Source organism: Syngnathus typhle, linkage group LG4 (assembly GCF_033458585.1).
Source record: "Syngnathus typhle isolate RoL2023-S1 ecotype Sweden linkage group LG4, RoL_Styp_1.0, whole genome shotgun sequence".
Lineage (NCBI taxonomy): Eukaryota > Metazoa > Chordata > Actinopteri > Syngnathiformes > Syngnathidae > Syngnathus > Syngnathus typhle.
The window spans coordinates 19109975-19128929 of NC_083741.1; the positions used below are offsets into that span (position 1 = coordinate 19109975).

Consider the following 18955-nt stretch of genomic DNA (forward strand, 5'->3'; position numbering starts at 1 on the left):
ACCAAGGTACCTAAATGAGCAAATATGACGTGTGCTTCACAGTTATGATGAGTGATGGACATTAGATTTTTCTTTTTTACCGTGAGCTCAGCAACAGACAGCTTCAAAAGGGATATCGTGAAAAAATCATGAAAGAGTCTGACAAGCCCATGACACATGAGGGATATTTCTCTTTCTAGAGATCAGTGAGGCTGGACAAAAAAAGAAACACGGAGACTCAGTCGGGGAAAGTGTAACAAAAGCCCAGATGCAGAAAGAGACATTCAAAGGCAGCCCCATGATGAAGCTCATGCATTGGGATCGTCGCTCCCGACGACTCGCTCTGATGGAAGGATTTCATCTGTTTTATCTCCTTTGTCTTCTTTTTTTTTCCCCTTCATGTTATTCAGACCATGTCCCTCCTTTTTTTCACCCCCTCCCTTCCCTTTTCTTTGCTTCAGTGAGGCAAAAGATCTTAATCGCGCCTGACCATAATCTAGCTGAGTGGAACGCTTTTCTTCAATAGAGTAAGGGTTATTGTCTGACAAAAAAAAAAAAGTGGAAAGTCATGTGATGATTGTGACTTGGAGGCACATTTTTACATCTATTTCCAAATCTCTCAGGGAGAGTCAAATTTGGAGGTTTCAATGTGTTTTCGAAAGTATTCAGCTGGCACCCGTGATAGATTCAAAGTGACAAGACAACAATAAAATGAAATCATCATCTTCGGCTTCAAGTTTGACTTTCTCCTGTGACGGCAGATGCCTCCTTTTTTCCCCTCCACATTTCTCCTTTTGTCTCTGTCACCTCATTTTCTTCTTGTTGCCTTTTGTCACTTTGCCTCTCGCTCTTTGGCATCTTTCTTGTTCTCTTGTGTCGTTGTCACTTCTCATCTTGGCTGCCTCATTTGTCATTTCATTCTCGGAGCTTGTCTTTTGTAGACAAACATCGGGAAAATCCTCGTTTTTATTTTTTTTTCAGTCTGATGTCAGAAAGCTAATAAGGACATGCTAATATGAGCCGACAACGCATCACTCATATGTGTTGACTTACGATGTTTCATGAAAAGAGTCTTATCGGGCGTAAATAATGGCATCTATCTATACAGAGGCGCGGAGCAAAGGTTGGAGCAACAGATACCTTTCTCCCCTTCACTGAGTCTGCTCGCTAAATTCTGCCACTCACATACTTGGCTCCCATTCACACTCATTTGTATTAATTCAGTGCATATAAAAGGAAGAAAGGATGAATGAGGATGTTGATACAGGAAATGAAAATATACCCCGCTGAGCAAAGGTTCAATGTGTTCCTTAGGGCCTATGCAGTTTGTGGCAGATCAGTGAAGCATGATGGGAGTTGACGTTTACGCATTCATCCATTCAGCCCGTCTTTGCAAATCCATCCAAATGATCAGGCAAAGGCAATTGAGAAGAATGAAAATGAAAATTAAAAAAAAACAGCCTTGCGTCTCTTGTGTTTTTTTTCCCAAAGACGGTAACTCTGCTCTTCCATAAAAGCATCTGTTAAAAGCTTGCAATTACTTCTCCCTTCAACCACATTTAAACTTGGGTCCACATCGAAGCTCTCACAAAATGATGACAGCTCCATCCAAGCCTCGTTTCCACTAACTAGTACAAGTTGCTATATATTATGACAATAAAGGAATGACATCATGAGATGTTAATTGCTTTCATTGCAAAACTACAAGAGAAAGAAATACTTTTTATTTTTAGTCTTATTATAACAAGAGTAATACTTTTAGGAAAATTAGCAGAATTATACAAGAAAAGTTTAAAAAATTACAGTTGCTCACGGGAATGCAAGCATTTTTAAATACCATTCAATGAGAATAAAAATGTTGATTTGCAAGAATATTGCAATCCGAATAAAATTGTGATATAAGGGAAAAAAACACTAGCACAAACTAATGAGGTCTAATAATCATCTCAAAAGAATTTAAAAAAAAATCTACAAAAGACATGTACAGAGCTAACCAATGGAACCGATGCAAGCTTTGATTTATGTGCAACAGCCCGGTGTGACATTGTGCACGTGTTCCGTCAACAACAAACAGCCCAGTGAGCTACGGCACCGTCCGCCGTGCACCTGGCGTATTCGTCAATAGCCTGAATAAAAGCCAACGCTTCCCCTGCGTCCGCCGAGCCTCGTATCCTCGCATTGATTTCTCCCCGGCCGTTTGCTCTCCCCCCACAGCCGAACCCCGGATGCAATTTAAGTGCCGTGCGGGGACGCGTTTGCAGCATAGAGGCCGACACGGTGCGGTCAATAGCCCGGGGCGGCCAACAAACTGGAGTGGCGTACGAGCCGCTCGGCAGACTTCCTCTTTCAAGCTCACCTCACGCCTCTTTGTCAAATTAAATGATGGAGGCTTGATGGCTTTCCAAGAGGCCTCCGGCGGGCTTCCGTCTCCGAGTGGACGAGGCGGGACCGTGACAAACACTTCAATTGTTCCGTTTGATACGGCGTTGGATTCCAACGAGCTACTTCAGGAAGTTGAGTTTTGCAAACAGATTCTGTTTGGATTGACACAACGAGTCACTTGATGCTGATGGTTGCTTTTAATTTACAAGATTTTATACGACTGCTTAAATTTTAACCAGAATTTGTTCAGCCCAAAATCGATCCGGTAGCGCCCACTGGAAAGCTTCAAAAGTTGCACCCCAAAAGTTTGTTTTCAGATCGCAACCAGAAGTTTGGTAGCCACGTCTATCATGAGTTGACTCGAAAAGCCGTGCCTGAAAATTCCAGGTAATCGCCCATTTTGGTTTGAAGATGCCATTTTAAGTCTATTGTTCTCAATTACAGGTTTCCTTAGATATGAGCTTGCCCAGAAGCTTTTTCCAAATTCTATCCTGGCCTTAAAGAACAAAGCGTTTCGTCATACATAGCTACCAAGTTTGCTTACTCCAAAACTCCAGTTACTCCACTCATAAATGATTTAGTGTATAACGACATTCCCACTTTTAAGAAAAGCATACACATCCACCACTGTCATGAACGTATAGATGAAATACTTCTACTTCACTTTACAAAATTCACTTTTGTCTGGTGTACCTTCAGCCAGAGGAGAGGCTGTTTGTATTCGGGAAGAACAGAACAACCGGCCGTGTGGATAATGTAAACATAAATTCATGAATGCCGGCGTAATAGGGTAGCCGCTCTACATCTTTCTTCTACGTTTATTATATATTTGCAAACCATTGGCAAAGAAAAACAAATTTATCTGGGCGAGGATGAAGCCATTACTTTGTCTATTACTCATTCACGTGAGCCTCCGGGCCGATGGAGGGAAAAGAAAATGGAAATAGTAAAATACGCCGGCTACGAATACTGTTCATTTGATGCTGCCTCTTGGATACATTGTGTGGTGGCGACACTGTTTATTTTATTCCTTGACATGAGCGCGCAACACCGCTCATGCGTGTGTGCTATAAACATTGCACTCCAATGTGCAACCATGCTTGTCTTGTCCGTGTACTTGCATGACCCCCCCCCCCCCCACACACACACACACACCGACACCAGAGCTTTTTTTCCTCCACACATGCCGTATCAGAAAGCTTCTGCGATTATACACTCCACAGTAAAATTATTCAGTTGGCATCGACGCCACATCGCAATTCTACACGCAACAACCGCCTCCCCCTCCCTCCCCTGAAATCTCAAAGGGAAATAAAGCAAAACCATTTAGATGGGTTTGGAGCTCAACCTTTTGTTTGTCACACCTGGGGAGCACAAATGGATTCTGCTTGTACAGAAGATTGAAATTGTATGCTTATTTACACCTCTCTGCTTTATTTAAAAAAAACATGACAGCAACCCCCCTCCCCCTGTTAGTCCACATTGTCCTCACTCTTCTAAGACAGTTGAATGTTTTTCAACCTTTCAGAAACTTAGGATGGTCCTCAGAGGACTTTCTAAAACTGAAACTATTGTTCAGAAAAAAATGTTAGAAGGTAACAAAAGGACGCAAATCCTCCGGTTTTAGCCTGTTCAAATAATTGGCGGTCTTGACCTGGGCCCTCTCTGTCGGCCCATTAGTAATCTTGGAGAAAGAAAGAGTGCTGCACGGTTGCTCATTTTGTTTTGACACTCACAAACACCCGCCAAGAATCAACATAAACAATCCCAGGACGATGCTAACACACCCTCGCACACACATACTGTACAGGCACAGAACCAAGGCAAGAGCGGGATTGATTTTATGATGATGCCCCTGGCTGCTTCCAGCCATGGAGGAATTGGAGGCGGCAAAGCTTTTGTGCACGTGTGGATTTTTTCTTGTGTTTTGCTTTTTGGGAGATGAGGAGTGCCGCTGTTTGCTTTTTTGGCAGCAGTCTGCCGGACAGGCCAGGCTGTGCTACTGCTGCTGAATGCACAGCTTGTGCAACATGGATGATGTTGGGAAGTGTGTGTGTGTGTGGCGGGGGTGGGGCATGCCCCCCACCGCAGACAAGCCGCCCTCCTCAGCGCACGCACACACACACGCACACACACACACACAGGCAGACCTGCAACTGCCAATCAAAGGCGCCTCGGGCGCCGCCACTGCCATGTATGCATAAATTAGCATTCATTTGCATGAGCAGCCACTCGGTTAGCAGGCCCACTTGGACCCCCATTCCTCCCTCCCGAAACGCAAATGGCATTTTCTCCCCCCCCCCCGTTCCCTTCTCCTCAATTGCTCACTTTTGCTCTCCTTATCCCATTACAAGCATCGACAAGAGCTAGAAAATAGTAAGTTAACCCTTTTTCTACCAAACAGCTCTCGACATGAATTACAGTACAGGATTTTGAATTTGCATGCTTGTTTGTTTGTAAACTTACAAATGCGCCAACAAAGAAAAAGAAAGCAAACAGAGGGCTAACACAATCTAATGAGCACTGGCAGAGCTAGGATTTTTTTTCTGGTGGGAGTGGCCAAGGATAAAAAAATTACAAAAAAGTTCTTCAGGAAAACATCCAAAATTCTATTATCTATCCTGGCCTCTTAGGGGAGTTTTGAGGACAACATCTGTGAACTTTGTTTCATTTTGGTTACTTTAAATTAGAAGTACAAACTATCGGCTTTTATCGCTAAATACCAAAATACGGTGTTAACATTGTCATTTCTGACAATGTCAGTGAAAACTGACCATTATTAAAGTTGCTTGTCACAACTCTTGTATGGGATCTCATTAGATAGCCTATGACTTACTTTGCCAATAAAATAAAAAAGCGCTCACATAAGACTTTAACTTTCCACCGCCGAGCTGCACAAGCACCAAAAACAGGCACGGACCAAGCTTCATTATCCCCTGAACTCTCAAGTCTTGTTTTGCTCCGGGAGCAGCAGTGCATGCATGGCTGTCTAAATTACATTTTCTCCCAACAAGAAAATTCAGCATAACGCTCAGCAACAGTTACACAGCCAAGGTGAGCCAGTCAGATCGGGGAATACAGCGGATAAAATGACATGAATTTTTCACCACGAACACTCAAACCTGACACTATACAGTGTTGGCCTGCATGGGGATTAATAAGTAAAGAACAGAGAGGGCTTATAGCTGCCCTGAGCACAAGTTTTGGGATGTAGTAATTGGCCGAGATTGTGCATTCCAAGTCGAGTAGGAGCAGCGCGCGTGAGCCTAACGAAAGTTTCCTCTGCTGCTTTGTTGACCTTTTTCTCACCCGTTGCACATATTTTCAAAGTTCGCAATGATATTGAAAGTGTTCTTTGGTCCATAAAACTGCATTCGATTGCATTTTTCTTCAATGTATTCGTAAAAAAAAAAAAAAAAGCCCCAATTAACAACAGCATTTGTAAACATTTTAGGGGGTGGCATCCACTATTCTGGATTTTTTTTTACTTTTTGCTGTACAGTTCATTTCCTAGTGGATAGTGGGGAATTATGGTATTCTGCTCACTGGGTTTAACAGAGGGCATGTAACTAGCACATATTAGCATAAAAGTGCATATGGAGCATGTATAGTGCTGTGTATACATTGTCAGAAACTAATCTGGGTTGTGTACCACACGGGGTGCTCGCATCTGCAAGCCTTGACGACGCAAAGTAAATTGCAGATAGTCTCAAGTGCCCACTGTTGGCTGTGTTTCCTGTCCTCAACCTCTCTGTGACCCTTCAGTTGAATACGAGTCACGAGAACTCAAAGAAGCACTGCCAAGGCAACAGAGCCGCATGCTGTCTCATCCGATTTCCGCATCACCTCGCCTGAAACACATCACGCCCTTTTCGTGTGCACTTTCTATTTATGTTGTTTGTGTCTCCTGGGAGTAAAACTGAGCTATAGTTAAGGCATCAGAGTTGTAAAGATAGTAGGTTAAAATATCTTTAAGGGGTCGACAAGTTTCTGTTATGTCGTGCCACATTCAAAGGTTTGATAAAGGTCATTTGTGCATTTTGAAATTTCACCCGAAATTTGAATATCCCGTTTTTAGAGTCGCATATGAGAAGACTCGGCATGATCAAGAAAGTGTTAATGCTCACAAACAACTGCTGCCGCCTCTTGTTACGAGTGCTAATGATGTCAGCGGAGGGGCCCCTGCTTGTTGATTAGCCTAAATGAAGGGCTAATAGAAGTTGCCCGAGCGTAATTAATGACTGAAGGGTCGCCTAACGAAGACGAGAGCGTGCAGACATGGCGTGCGGGGTAGTCCCGGGGTTAAGTGCGCCAATAGACAACACGGCAGGGCAAACCTCATCAGCTCGGCCATGCTAGCTAACCCGGGATGCCCTGCCACCGTGAGCTACGCCAATGCCCAAGACAGGCCTGCCATCTTGACCGGGTTCTAATTAGCTGTCACCACAGGTGGACCAATGCCACTGTGTGGTCTTGTATCTCTGACAGTGTGGGACCCCACCGAGCTTCCCCTTGACACCCGGCACCACTGCAGAGAATGTGCGTGTGTGTCTGAACATAGAATACATTAATTTTAGAGATGGGCACACAATAGTCCTTTACTGATAGTTTTGCAGCCAAATATCCACTTTTGGTTCAATCTAAGGCCATTTTTTAATATTCATGTTGTGTTTGCCACTTCATTTATAGGCAGTGTAGAATAGATAATGTAGATTAATAAGATAAATGAAATATACAATAATCGTGGCAACTTGGACAACAGAAAGTAACTTGGGTCCATCACACGGTTACTGCATGTTATACTATAAATGAAAACTTTTCTTGTCTAGTTTTTCACTCCAAATCAACAGAATGTCATCAAATAATCCACACAGTCAAGAATTCCCATGGCGGCAACCTGCACACACATGTGCATAATTTATATATGTACCGTACTTAATAATCACTCATAGTCTCAGGCACTCAAGTACGCCCTCAATTTACATTTTCTATACTGTAATTAATGCAATTGTCCTTCTTGCCAGTTATTCATGATAACCGGCAAGCGTGATCAATACAAATCATCAGATCAAATATCAATATTGCACTGGGAAAAAAGAAGTCCACAGCACTCTGTTACTCTGCCTGTCATATAATCAATGAGATTGTGCATCTTGTCAACTATTCATAAAAGCTGCCACCTTGCACAGTATACTGAACCTAAACTAGAACTGCTCAAAATAATCAACAAAGTTAAGAAGGGGCACAATTTGTTTATGATGTGATTTCTGCCCTTGCCGGTTTTTCATGAGAACCGATACCATCCCTCCTCTTGCCTTTCACAATATAAATAAACACAAGGACTAGAAATAATCCATGAAGTGAAAGAATGCCCAGGCACTATAAAGAATGTAAAGTCAGGCACGATGCAATACAGCCTATTGTATAAAATCAAATGGCCTTGTGTGAGTACATACAGTAAGTAAGTACCGGTACTAAACTAATTCCAAGCGATATATCATTGTTACCATCAATTTCAACACAGCATTCCATCATTACGCCTGCGTGTTGTGTTTGTCTACCCTTCATCATTTCTACCGAACATAACATTCTTAGACACCGTGTCAAGTGTTAAACACACATACACACAACGGCGTGCACGGTGATGTATGGCTCATTTGCGGCGTGATATGTTCTACACGCGGTCACTATACATCAGCCACTGATGTTGCGCAAACGGGTCCATTTGATCCTCTTTGGCAGATGGATCCAATCGGCCGTATTGGCCTGTGACAGAAAGCAATCTAACGGCAGCCTCATTGATGATGATGAGTTCTGTTCCATTGCGCCCGAGATCCAGTCCAATTTCAAAAACAAATTCAGCCATTCATCTTCCAAATAATTGTGGCACTTTATCAATTGCTCCCGGCTCTTTTATCTATCATTTCGATTGATGTGATCATTTTCCAAAATAGCCGTCTGTACCGAGTCTGGTCTTCAGACACACTTGCGTGGCTTTGCCGGTGTGTGAGTTCTTTGGCTTTGAGAGATATTAGTGAATGGAAAATGTGCTTTGATAAAGATTTCAGTTGACTCACAAAATTTTATAAAATGGTGACTCGGGAATATTTTCACAATTTATTACAATCTATCCATTTTGTACACGTTTCAAATTTCATACAATTTTGCTTTTTGAAGGACAATGAATGGTCAAAATGATCCTTAAATGGACTCCAACTTGTGCATTTTTGGGTTTTTGAGACTTTTTCTCTGTGAACTCATGATAAACCTGCCTGCCAAATTTCACGCTGCCAAATGAAACTGGCCTCGGGGGGCTAAATGGACATGGTCTGGATTATTATTCATGGCTGTGTGTGTTAAGTCAATTTTACTTTAGTGAGTGACATGTAATGTTGTGAGACCACTATTTTTTTTTTCTTAGGATCTTTTCATTGGTTCATAACAGAAAAATACTTGGATGCAGGTGTGTGCGAAAAGTAGTCCAATCAAGTAGCTTAATCTCAAACAATATTGTTGTTAATATTAAATGTTTTCTTATTCTATAACTGGAATTTAGACGAAGCAAAGAAATTAGACTGACGTGTATATTTAAATGTTGAAGATTGGCCTGACTTTAATTTAAATTCCACCTGTCTTTGACCATCCTAAGCTAATTTGCATGCACATGTACGTTTTTCTTCAGTCAACACTTTCTTTGATTTCGTGCCTTCCTTTATTAAGATATTACATGGGCGCCGCGATCTGACAGATCCAATTTTTGCGTCGTTGTCAGCACCCAAACTACTTAGCATTCTAAGTGAATGCACGCGGGCGAAGATGAAACAGATGCGGTATTATATGACAGCTCTGTCATAAACTCCACTTTGAATAGGTGGAGGCGGAGGGGGGCGGGGTCACAAGAGTTAAGTATTCTGTTTGAGAGAGATGTTAAATGTTATAGTGGGAGTTTTGATGTAATATCACATATTTGGTATATTAATTACAATTGATGTACACTTGTTTTGCTAATTCCATTGCCAAAGAGGGTGTATTTAGTGTTTGTTCCATCAACATGGCCGCATGCATGGGTGATAAAATCACTCCGTTTTCAGGACTTATGCATGTTCACGTGACGGATCCGTGATCCATCATTGCTTTACATTTATTACTCTCGACATTCTCTTTAAACTACTCGGGTCGTTTCACAAAGCCTGGCTTGAAAATATTTGCACTGTGGCCTTGCGGAGTGATTGATGCACCCGGGGAGGTACCGGGTTATTGTTATGGCTTTGCGTTTATGTGCAGGGGCTTGTGTCTGTTAAGCTAACCTTCTGTGATATGGAAGTATTCACTGGAGTGCATGTTTATTGATTTCATCTTCTTGATTAGTATGCATGCTGAATAGTTGTACAGTACATATATGTATGCCGGATCTGCACTCTGCTATTGCTCTTACTCTGATAAAACAATGTTTAATGTGTTATCTTCATCCTAACTTGCAATGTTGTGTTTGTAAAAGAAATCTCAGAATATTGTGCCTTTGCACATTCAGATAAATGCCAGCAGTTTGAGACAAGTAAACAAAGTCTCTTTTCTGAAGTAATGAGTAATAAGAGTTAAAAAAAATACCTATTTGCATTCCTGCAAAGACAATGTTGTCACAGATACAATACCATCTGCATGGTCCAGCTCTGATCAAACTGCAGTCAAGGCAAAGTCCAAGCTAATACCCCTTGTGGTCCTTCCTTGCCCAAGAAATATTATCACATCCGACAATTTGGAATTTGGCAAGACAGAGTGCATATCATACCGCAGTAAATTGGCTACCTTACACAGCTGTGGAAACGTATTACAAGAAGAGAAAAAAGTATGCACTTGGTCCCACACCTATTATGCAAACTAATTTACTCATTTCACTTCAGTATGCTAATGCTAAACAGAAGCGAGAACTTGCTTCCAAAGTTGAACTTTTCCATTGTTGCCTGATCCCCAAGCTTCTCGTATCCGTGATTTCTTCCACTAATCTCGCATCTTTAATCTTACTTCCTTGCGTTTGGTTCTCTCTCTCTCTATCCCCCTTTGCCCCGCCGCCACTTTTACTTCCTTTTCCGAATACTTTCTCCACACGCCCTGGCGAGGCGAACATCCCTCGAGAATGAGCCAGAGACGGCGAAGGGAGAACGGTCGCCTCAAAGAAGCAGACCTCATAAAACTCTCTGTCACTTTGACTAATTTGTTAGTCTTATCGCTCTGTGTCCAATCGTCACCCCTCCGCTAGAGAGGGAGGGGGGGAGGGGGAGGTAAAAATGGGGCAGTAAAGGTAATATAGCAGCAGCCTGACCATTGGGTGCATGGACCTCCATGGCAATCTATCTCCAGTCCAAGAAAGAAAAGAGGCTTTATGGAGCAGAGGATAACATGATGGCTCAATTTCTCATTCGTTTTCTGTCTCAGGGCCTCCCCCCTCGACTCCTCCCGCTTCAAGTCCAACCAAAATTAAGCGAAGATAGGACCATTATGAGCACGGGTCCACAGTCCCGGAATTGGATGGCATGACACTGCCAAAAGCAGGCGGAGCCTCTCGGAGGAGCCAGCACAGATAGAGAGAGATAAATAAATGTCAACGCTCCTGCCTGGTGGGCAATTACGGGGAATGAGAGGAGGGATTACGGAGACATAACCAAAAGGAAAACAAAACGCATAAGGAGATGCGGTGAGGGAATAGTGTGAGTCTGATGTGACATTTTTCGACATGCGTGACCTTAAAGCAAAAGTGTCATATAGATACCACGCTGGCTGGTATGAAATAGGCATCGAGGTTCTTGCCATGACATTCTCGAATGCCACAAAACTTTCTCAGTGTCTAACTAACCCAGTTACTTCTTGGATTGTGATTCTTGTGGGTCTCGCAGTTCTTGGTTAGCATAGTTGTTGACTTCCATGTACTCGGTGTCAAATGGATTCCCACTCTCTGTGTCAGACCAATCCAGGGTTGACTACAACCTGGCTAACAAGGCTAAGTACAAATTTGGATAGATGAACTGTCACATTTCCTTTCTGTGAGTTTTGAGTGCAGATGACTTCACCCGATAGAACCCGTCCCAAACACAATTAAATAGCAGGAGGGGTTCAGAGCTAAGAATAGGCCAAATCTTCCCGCTGTCCACGCATGTAGCAAGCTGTCAGAGCCTATTCCCTCTCAGTGCGACTCCACACTGAGCTCCGCTCGTGGGTTTCCCATCACTCGGATTCTAACCCCGTCTGCTCCAACAAACTCCGCCGACTGAAACTCTCCTGACTTCCTGGCCTGGTGGGGAGGCGACGGTGAACACACGCTCCAATTTGAGAGAGAGCGCCGTTCCCGCTGCGCTGGCCCTGTTTCTTCTTTCACGTCGGAATAAGGGGCAGGGTGTCCTGATGTGTGAGTGATGGGTGATGGAAGGTGTAATTTGGGACGGTACAGCAAGGCTTCTGCTCAATCTAGGAGCTTACCTGTCAGGGAAATAGGTCCTGAGGGAGGTACTTGTATTTTAAACCGGGTGGGTTTTTACGAACGACATATCTGAATAGATCCTGAAAGCCTTTTTTTGTGGAGTAGCATACATTTACTCAAGATTTTCTATGCTAATTTAAAAATGTTCCTCATTGTCATCAAGAAGAGAAGGGACTTGACCTGGATTTGCATACAAGCTGTACTTTTTAGTATTTCGCCAAAACCTTTACAAAAAGCAAATAAAGTTAAGCCCTGCAGCTTGCTCATACCCTGGCCACATTTTGAGTGAAATTTTGTAATGGATATCTTTTAGCCGATAATGACAAAGGAAATCTATGAAAGATTAAGTACCCCCTTTTGTTTACATTTTGACCAAAATGATTCATCGTCTTATTACTTGCAAAACGTTTTCGTTTTAAGACCTACATATTACAAAACTTTATCATGCACTGCCAAAACATGGACAGCATATACAATAGAAAAATAATGCTAAACATGTTATTGAATCAAAAGCCATTTATCAAGAAAACATATGTCTACTATCATAAGCTTGGAAAATGCTGCTGTAGATTATTGTAAAAGTCACCAAGGTTATTAAAAATGGTGCAAAAGATCGGAGCATCTCTCCAAACATTTGCAAGACATCAATCATTTTCTAAATGCAAAAATTATGTAATTTGAGAATATTAATTTCATGAATATCTCGTTGTTACTATTTTGATGTGCCATCATAATGTTATGAAATCATGTAAAGAATAATATTGTGCTTGCAAAAACTATGTTTTCCTTTTTTTCCCCAAAAATGTTCAAATATGAATTATACAACTGTGTCGTTAGACTAACGAAAGATTTATTCCCTTTAATACTTCATTTAGACAGAATATATTCACATTTCTATGAACAATCACCATAATTATCAACTATCAATAAACAGAAAAAGATTGAGCGATAGTCTCATGCAGTATTTTGCCTTCACAAGGATGGATTCTCCATCTTATCAAGTGCCATCAGCTCTTTGTTAGCTTTCTAAGAAAAGTCAGTCAGCATTAAACACCTTTAATGAGTGTCGAAGGCTATAAACGGAACCAGCAGCTAAAATGAAATCACAGCCGAGCGGCAGGAATCATAATAAGACGGATCAAACAGATGTTGGCTTATCAAGGTGGAAATCTGTGATGGCCCTAAAAAAGACAAAGAAATTAAATCGCTATGTGATCAAATGAGAAAAGTCAGTTTTCTCCATCGAGTAGGTTTTGTTTCCACTCCAGTTTGTTTGCCTGTCTGGCGGTTGGATTGCACTGAAACGACCACTGTGGTTTTCAATTTTCCATGGACATTGACACAAAATAGAGTTTTATTGGAAATTTCAGTGCTCAGCGGTAGTGCGCCGCGGCGGTATTTGTTTTGCTAGCCGCTGTTGAGCAAGTTCAACAGGACAGGAAAACCAAGTAAATAAAATTTTTCAAGCCGTTTTCTGTGTAAGAACATCCTTTTGCATTGTTTCGACTGTGACTTGGGGACTTGGCGGGATAGATGAAGGGCCGCCATTTTCAAGCAAGTTACACACAGTTACAATACATTTTGTTGGCTACACAGATTAGCAGCATTAGCGTCTGAAAATGGGCATATCCTTAATTGCTTGGTGCTCAATGGAAAGTCTTAAAGTATTTCTTAGTAATTATTCTTCCCCCTTTATATTTTCAAGTTGCTACCGGGAAGTGACACACTTTGAAAGCTGCTGTTTGGGAATGATTAATTATACTTTTCAGTCTCGTGCATTTGCATATGGTTAATCAATTGATCAGTCGGGCTTTGTATTATTGATGACTCTAACAATCTGAATTGATGAATGCACCTCAGAGAGGCTCATTATCTGATATCGGCACTGCATCAACATGTACTTTTTCTTCACTTTGTATGCCAGGTGACATTTTTCCTTATGGAGAACTTTTATATTTGTCATCCAGCGCCATGATTGGTGGAGCTGTTTAAGACTAAAGTGACTAATGTGACTGGCTGAGAAGATTTATCATGGTTCCTTTAGATAAATACAACAGTTCACAAAAAGATAGTTTAGGGTATGCATGAAGAAGAATCACTGGTGTGCCGATAACCTAAGAATACATTTGCCTATTAATGAAAGACGAGCTATTTCCCAGCAACCAATCAGAGAGCGTCTCCATTGCAAGGTTTTCTGGGGCAGTTCAATTGTGATTCACTTTCTTGGTAGAATACATTTGCATCCACTCTTTTGGAACATTTTGTTTTGAAAACATTTATTTTGATAAATTTATATTTAACTTAGATGCACATACAAGTTTTTTGAATCATTAAGGGGAGGGTTTATTTTAATTGTGCTATATTCAAGCACAGTTTTTATATTGAAAATATCCACTGTTAGAGTGGCGTAGAATAAATAATATTGAATCCATAAATAAATCAAATTCAGATTTCAGGAGTAAATCTCTGCCTTGTTTTAATTAACTCTTGGGCCTACTACGCTACTGTATTTTACTATTGGCTATTGGTGATTCTTCAGCTGTACAAATTTTGAGACTGTCCTGTCCACAGTGCTTGGTTAACATTTTTCATGTTTTCAGACTGTCGTGCAACATGGAAAATATATATAAATAATCTGTCCTTGTTGACTTTTTGTCTCCCTTTAGACAAAGCATGGTCAAGCATGGTCAAAGGCCAGCACTGACCTTGTCTCACTTCTCTCTGTTGCACTTGTTATCAATCAGACACGCTAAGACTGAAGCATCTGCATGCAAACACACACTCACACACACACACACACACCACACACAGGCAGTAAAGTCCTTCAGTAGAATAATGCAAGCGAGCTCCACTCTTCCGCACTATAGTTTTCCCAACCCTCCATGTCTTAAACACACTTTTATTCATCATAAAATAATGAAAAATATAGATTCAATGCCGCAGAGTGGAGAGGAAAAAAAGACAAAAAGTGAATGTATAGACATAAAGCAAATAGAGCATGAAGGAGGGGAAATGTAGAGGGAGGAAGGGAGGGTTGAATGTTAAAAAAAAAGTGGAAAAATAGCAGGGATGAGGAGAACGAGAGATGGCCTCTCTAACTGCGCCTGCGTAGGCGCAGAACTACGCGTTCCCAGGCAGGACAGCATGAGCTGCCTATTTGTCAGCATTGATCAAGCCATTAAGGGGCTGTGGAGGGAAGCATATTGGTTTTGGAGGCCAAAAGGGCACTGAGAGACAAATATAAAGCAAGACATGGACAGGGGGGGGGCTTTGGTTAGGTGGGGGAGCTTCTATCCCCCGCAGCAAGACCTCTGCCAGATGAATAAGCCGGATGTCTTTCTTCCGAATGTTGATGCAGCTTATTTTGTATAGGCCCGGCGGGAAAATGCTAGAAATCATTTCACTGAGACTGGTTTTCACTGGTAAGTCTGATTTCATGTCTATATCTGATAACCGGTGTGTCTCCTGTGTGGGATGTGTGAAAGGGACTGACATGGAACATGGACAAAAGCCACACACACATTACTTTAGAGCAGTGGTGTCAAACTCATTTTTGTCGCGGGCTGCATCATAGTCATAGTTTCCTTCGGAGGGCCATTACGACCGTCAACAAACTAATGAATAACTAAGTTTGAAACCGGAGACTAGTAAAAACTGTTCAAATATTTTGAAAACATCAATGGTAACAAAAATTGCTATCAATATATTTTTTATGGTGAAGCCAATTTGTAACTTTAGTTTTGACAGATGAAGTTGATACACAATTTGTCTTCGGGGACCACATAAAATGATGTGGCGGGCCGTATCTGGACCCTGGCCTTTACTTGGACACCTATGCTTTAACAAGACAACGGTGACTGTGTAAAAGCCAACGGGGCAAAGGCGGGACCAGGGATAGAAATTTTTGCTTGGTCGGATAAGGCCACTTTATTTTGATCTCCATTCACAGTAGTCATCTGAGATGGCCACATTGGAAGGTACCAATGTAGGATGGCGACAAGAGCAAAAATCGGTGTCACTTGGACTATGTAGTGTAAATCCATCTTTAGGCAGCACTGCGCCACTGCGACACTAAAATCCTTATTAGCTAGCTACCCCGGATAGACCAAATGTGACTCGTCTGGATTTTGTGTGAGCAAGGGTTAGTGGTTGGTGGATGCTTGGCCCAAGGGGAAGACAGGCTGCCTTTTCGCCCATTCTCTGATGAATTCATATAATTAACTCAGCCTTGATCTGTTGGCTAATCCTGCACTCTGTAATAAGGGATTAAAATGTCACCTAAGACACCTGCTGTTATTGAGCCCAAAGACTTTTTGTGATACTGTCAGGGAGGGTTTGTAATATTCGCAAGGGGACAGTACTAGGAGACGGAGCTACTGCTATAAGCATGTGCATGCTAGCAGTGACTCAATAGTTGGCCCAGAAATTGCAGCAGCAGACTTGCTCTGAAAAGTCCCGGTCAGAGTCAGTGAAAAGGGACAAGAAAGTAGGACATGCTGGAAGGTGTGGGAGTTTACAGACTCTTTCTTGCGCACACTCGCTATGACCTCCTTGGACCTAGCCAAGGAAAAAAAAAAGGAAAAAAAGAACCAAGTGCCAATTGGTTGGCAAACTGCCCGAGGACCGACAGGCTCGCTCGCTTTGTCTGCCTGCCGGGCACCTCCACTCTGTTGCCTAGCAACCCCAAATGTACTTTTGGTACGACTAATGACTCTTGTTGTAGAGCGTTAGGACTCAAGGCCACTAATAGTTGGCCAATCGTTGGCTCTTAAAAGTCCCAGAAGCTGACTGATCTCAAAAAGAAGCGATCTTCCAAGCTTCAGGCTGTCCTTAACTTCTCATGCCAGACAAACTGTGACACTTTTATATTTAAAGTAAGTACCGTACATTTAACACTTTGAGTGCTACAGTTGACCTACATTAGTCCTGATGCTTGCATACAACAAAGACCTTTATCCAAGGAAGTTTAGACTGTGGACTTCCAGCAACCAGCCATAGCTGTTTTTGTGAATGAAAATGTATCAGTAGCAAGTAGAGACGATCTAATGAGGTTTAATATCAACTTTTATTGAAATTTGTCTTAGGAAACATTTATAGCCTTCATTAATATCCCTGGGCGAGTAAATTGTGTTCCCTGGGTGTCGCCATGTACTTTGGATCTGAGTCGATACATGCCAACCAGACTCAAATCTATATTTAGCTCTACGGTCCCGGCTCATGTCAACCACTGTCAAGTGCTGCACTGCCTCGAGGCTCGACACCCACCGTGTTGCCCGAGCTGAGTGATCTGAGCGGGCAGCGCCTTGTGCCGTTCATATGTCATCGGTGAGACGGACCCACAAGTGACAAAAGAAAAAGTAAGGAATATGACGCATGTGACCTGGATATGCAAGGAGCTGCAAGAAAAACTCCAGCTCAGGAAGAACAAGTAGACCTTAAGTGCTATTGTGTTTCTGAGTCTAGAGCCATGAGAGGAACAGGAAGAGTGAGCAGGCCAGAAAGGACCTCTGCCTGGAGGTGCGGGAGTGGCTGATGTAATAGCATTAATCTCCGAGTGCCATCTGACACCCGGTGTGGTGCCGTCATTGAAAAGTGCGAACTCTGCTGAACTGTGAGGGGAATTTGGGCATCTCTCGAGGCGGCGCCCTGCATTAATTAAACCCACTGGCTGGGATTTTTGTGTTTAGCAAACAAAGTACTCATTACACACCAGGGACTACCTTTCGCATCTTCAGGCTCTTGATGAAATAAGTTGGCCTCATTGTTACACGCTAACAATTACTTCTTTTTTTTCTCTCTCTCCAGATGAATCGTCCCATCCAGGTGAAGCCAGCAGACAGCGAAGGACGGGGAGGTATATAACTTCAAAAAACAAAAAAACAAAACACTGACACACACAGTGGTAAAAGCACAATCCTTAATATTCTCCTCTCACTTGAGACGCACTGGGAGTTAGCAGCACGGTCCGTAATATAGGTCACTTGCTTCTATTGACTTCCCATCTGTGCCAGCAAAAAGGGGGCTGTCGCGGTTCACAGTCACCGCGAGCGGGTCAAAGACAAGCGAGAGGAACACGGCGGAAAGACGAAAGAAGATGGAGCGCAATAAGTAGACACACTGAACCGTCTGCTTGAGGCTTCGGGGGGAAAGGCGAGACAAAAAAAACGAGAAGACAAACAAAATTGAAGGGAGAAAAAAACACTGAGCTAGACAATTTCAAGACGCTATCTTGAGTTTTGTGATTGAATTGAAAAAACATAAGAATAATAAAATAGCAGATTCCATTGTACACAAGAGAAGAACGTTTGGAGGGAATGTGCAGGTGTTGCTAACCTTAAATTCGTCATCACAAATCTATTTTCCTCTCGATATCTGGCCACGACCCTCACAATAAGGCCCGATGACTGACTGCATCATTTCCGTGACGACCATCACAGGAGGTTAATGCAGATGTAGCCAGTTAAACATGCGCACACTGGGTGGCATTGGCTCTAATTGAACCAGTCAGCGTCTGCTTAAATTTCAGACCGAGCCACGTCTGTGATTTATCCGCCCCGAGTGTGAATCAAATGGCTAATTCCCATCGGCGGGGTAGACCCCCAAAGCGAGTCTTATTTTTGTCATGGCGGCACTTTAATTAACGGACATCTAAAAAAAACGGGCAAAGTCTGACCGACAAGGCTTGTGTGAGAGCCATTTGGCATTCTCACTGAGATAAATTAGATCTCTAGCCTTAAGAGGGGAGGATGGATGGATCCCAATATCAATCACTACTCCTCTTTCAGCGAACGGAGACGTACAGGCGTGAATGATACGGAATACAGACGGCTCTTTGGCCGGCACATCTGTCGCTCGTCTGTTAGATGAAGTTTCTATATGGGAGGACAGGCTCGCTAACAGAACGGATTGAAATAAGACCAAGCCGACAGGCCCCAACAGAGATATTGAGCTTTAATGGCAACAGGAAGTCGGCTGGCCGGCAAGGGAAGTAAACCACAGTCACGGCTGACAATGAAATGAGATTTACTATGAAGCTGTGCGGTTAAAGGGAAATAGACAGCCCGGGCTGACAAAGAGAAAGAGGAGCAAGGATTCATTTGTGAAAGGACCAGTCAGGTATAA

General features: G+C 42.5%; 2 protein-coding genes across 4 annotated transcripts in view; one reads left to right on the forward strand and one right to left on the reverse strand.

Annotated features, from left to right (window-relative positions):
• slc12a4 (solute carrier family 12 member 4) overlaps window positions 1-18955 on the reverse strand; it is a 193819-nt gene that overhangs the window by 82536 nt on the left and 92328 nt on the right. The gene's annotated exons all lie outside the window — the stretch shown is intronic.
• Window positions 1-18955, forward strand: part of celf6 (CUGBP Elav-like family member 6) — a 97399-nt gene that overhangs the window by 45382 nt on the left and 33062 nt on the right. For both annotated transcript variants that reach the window (XM_061277539.1, XM_061277540.1), the window contains exon 3: window positions 17639-17687. In XM_061277539.1, the coding sequence (XP_061133523.1) occupies window positions 17639-17687 (49 nt within the window). The remainder of the gene's footprint in view (window positions 1-17638; window positions 17688-18955) is intronic.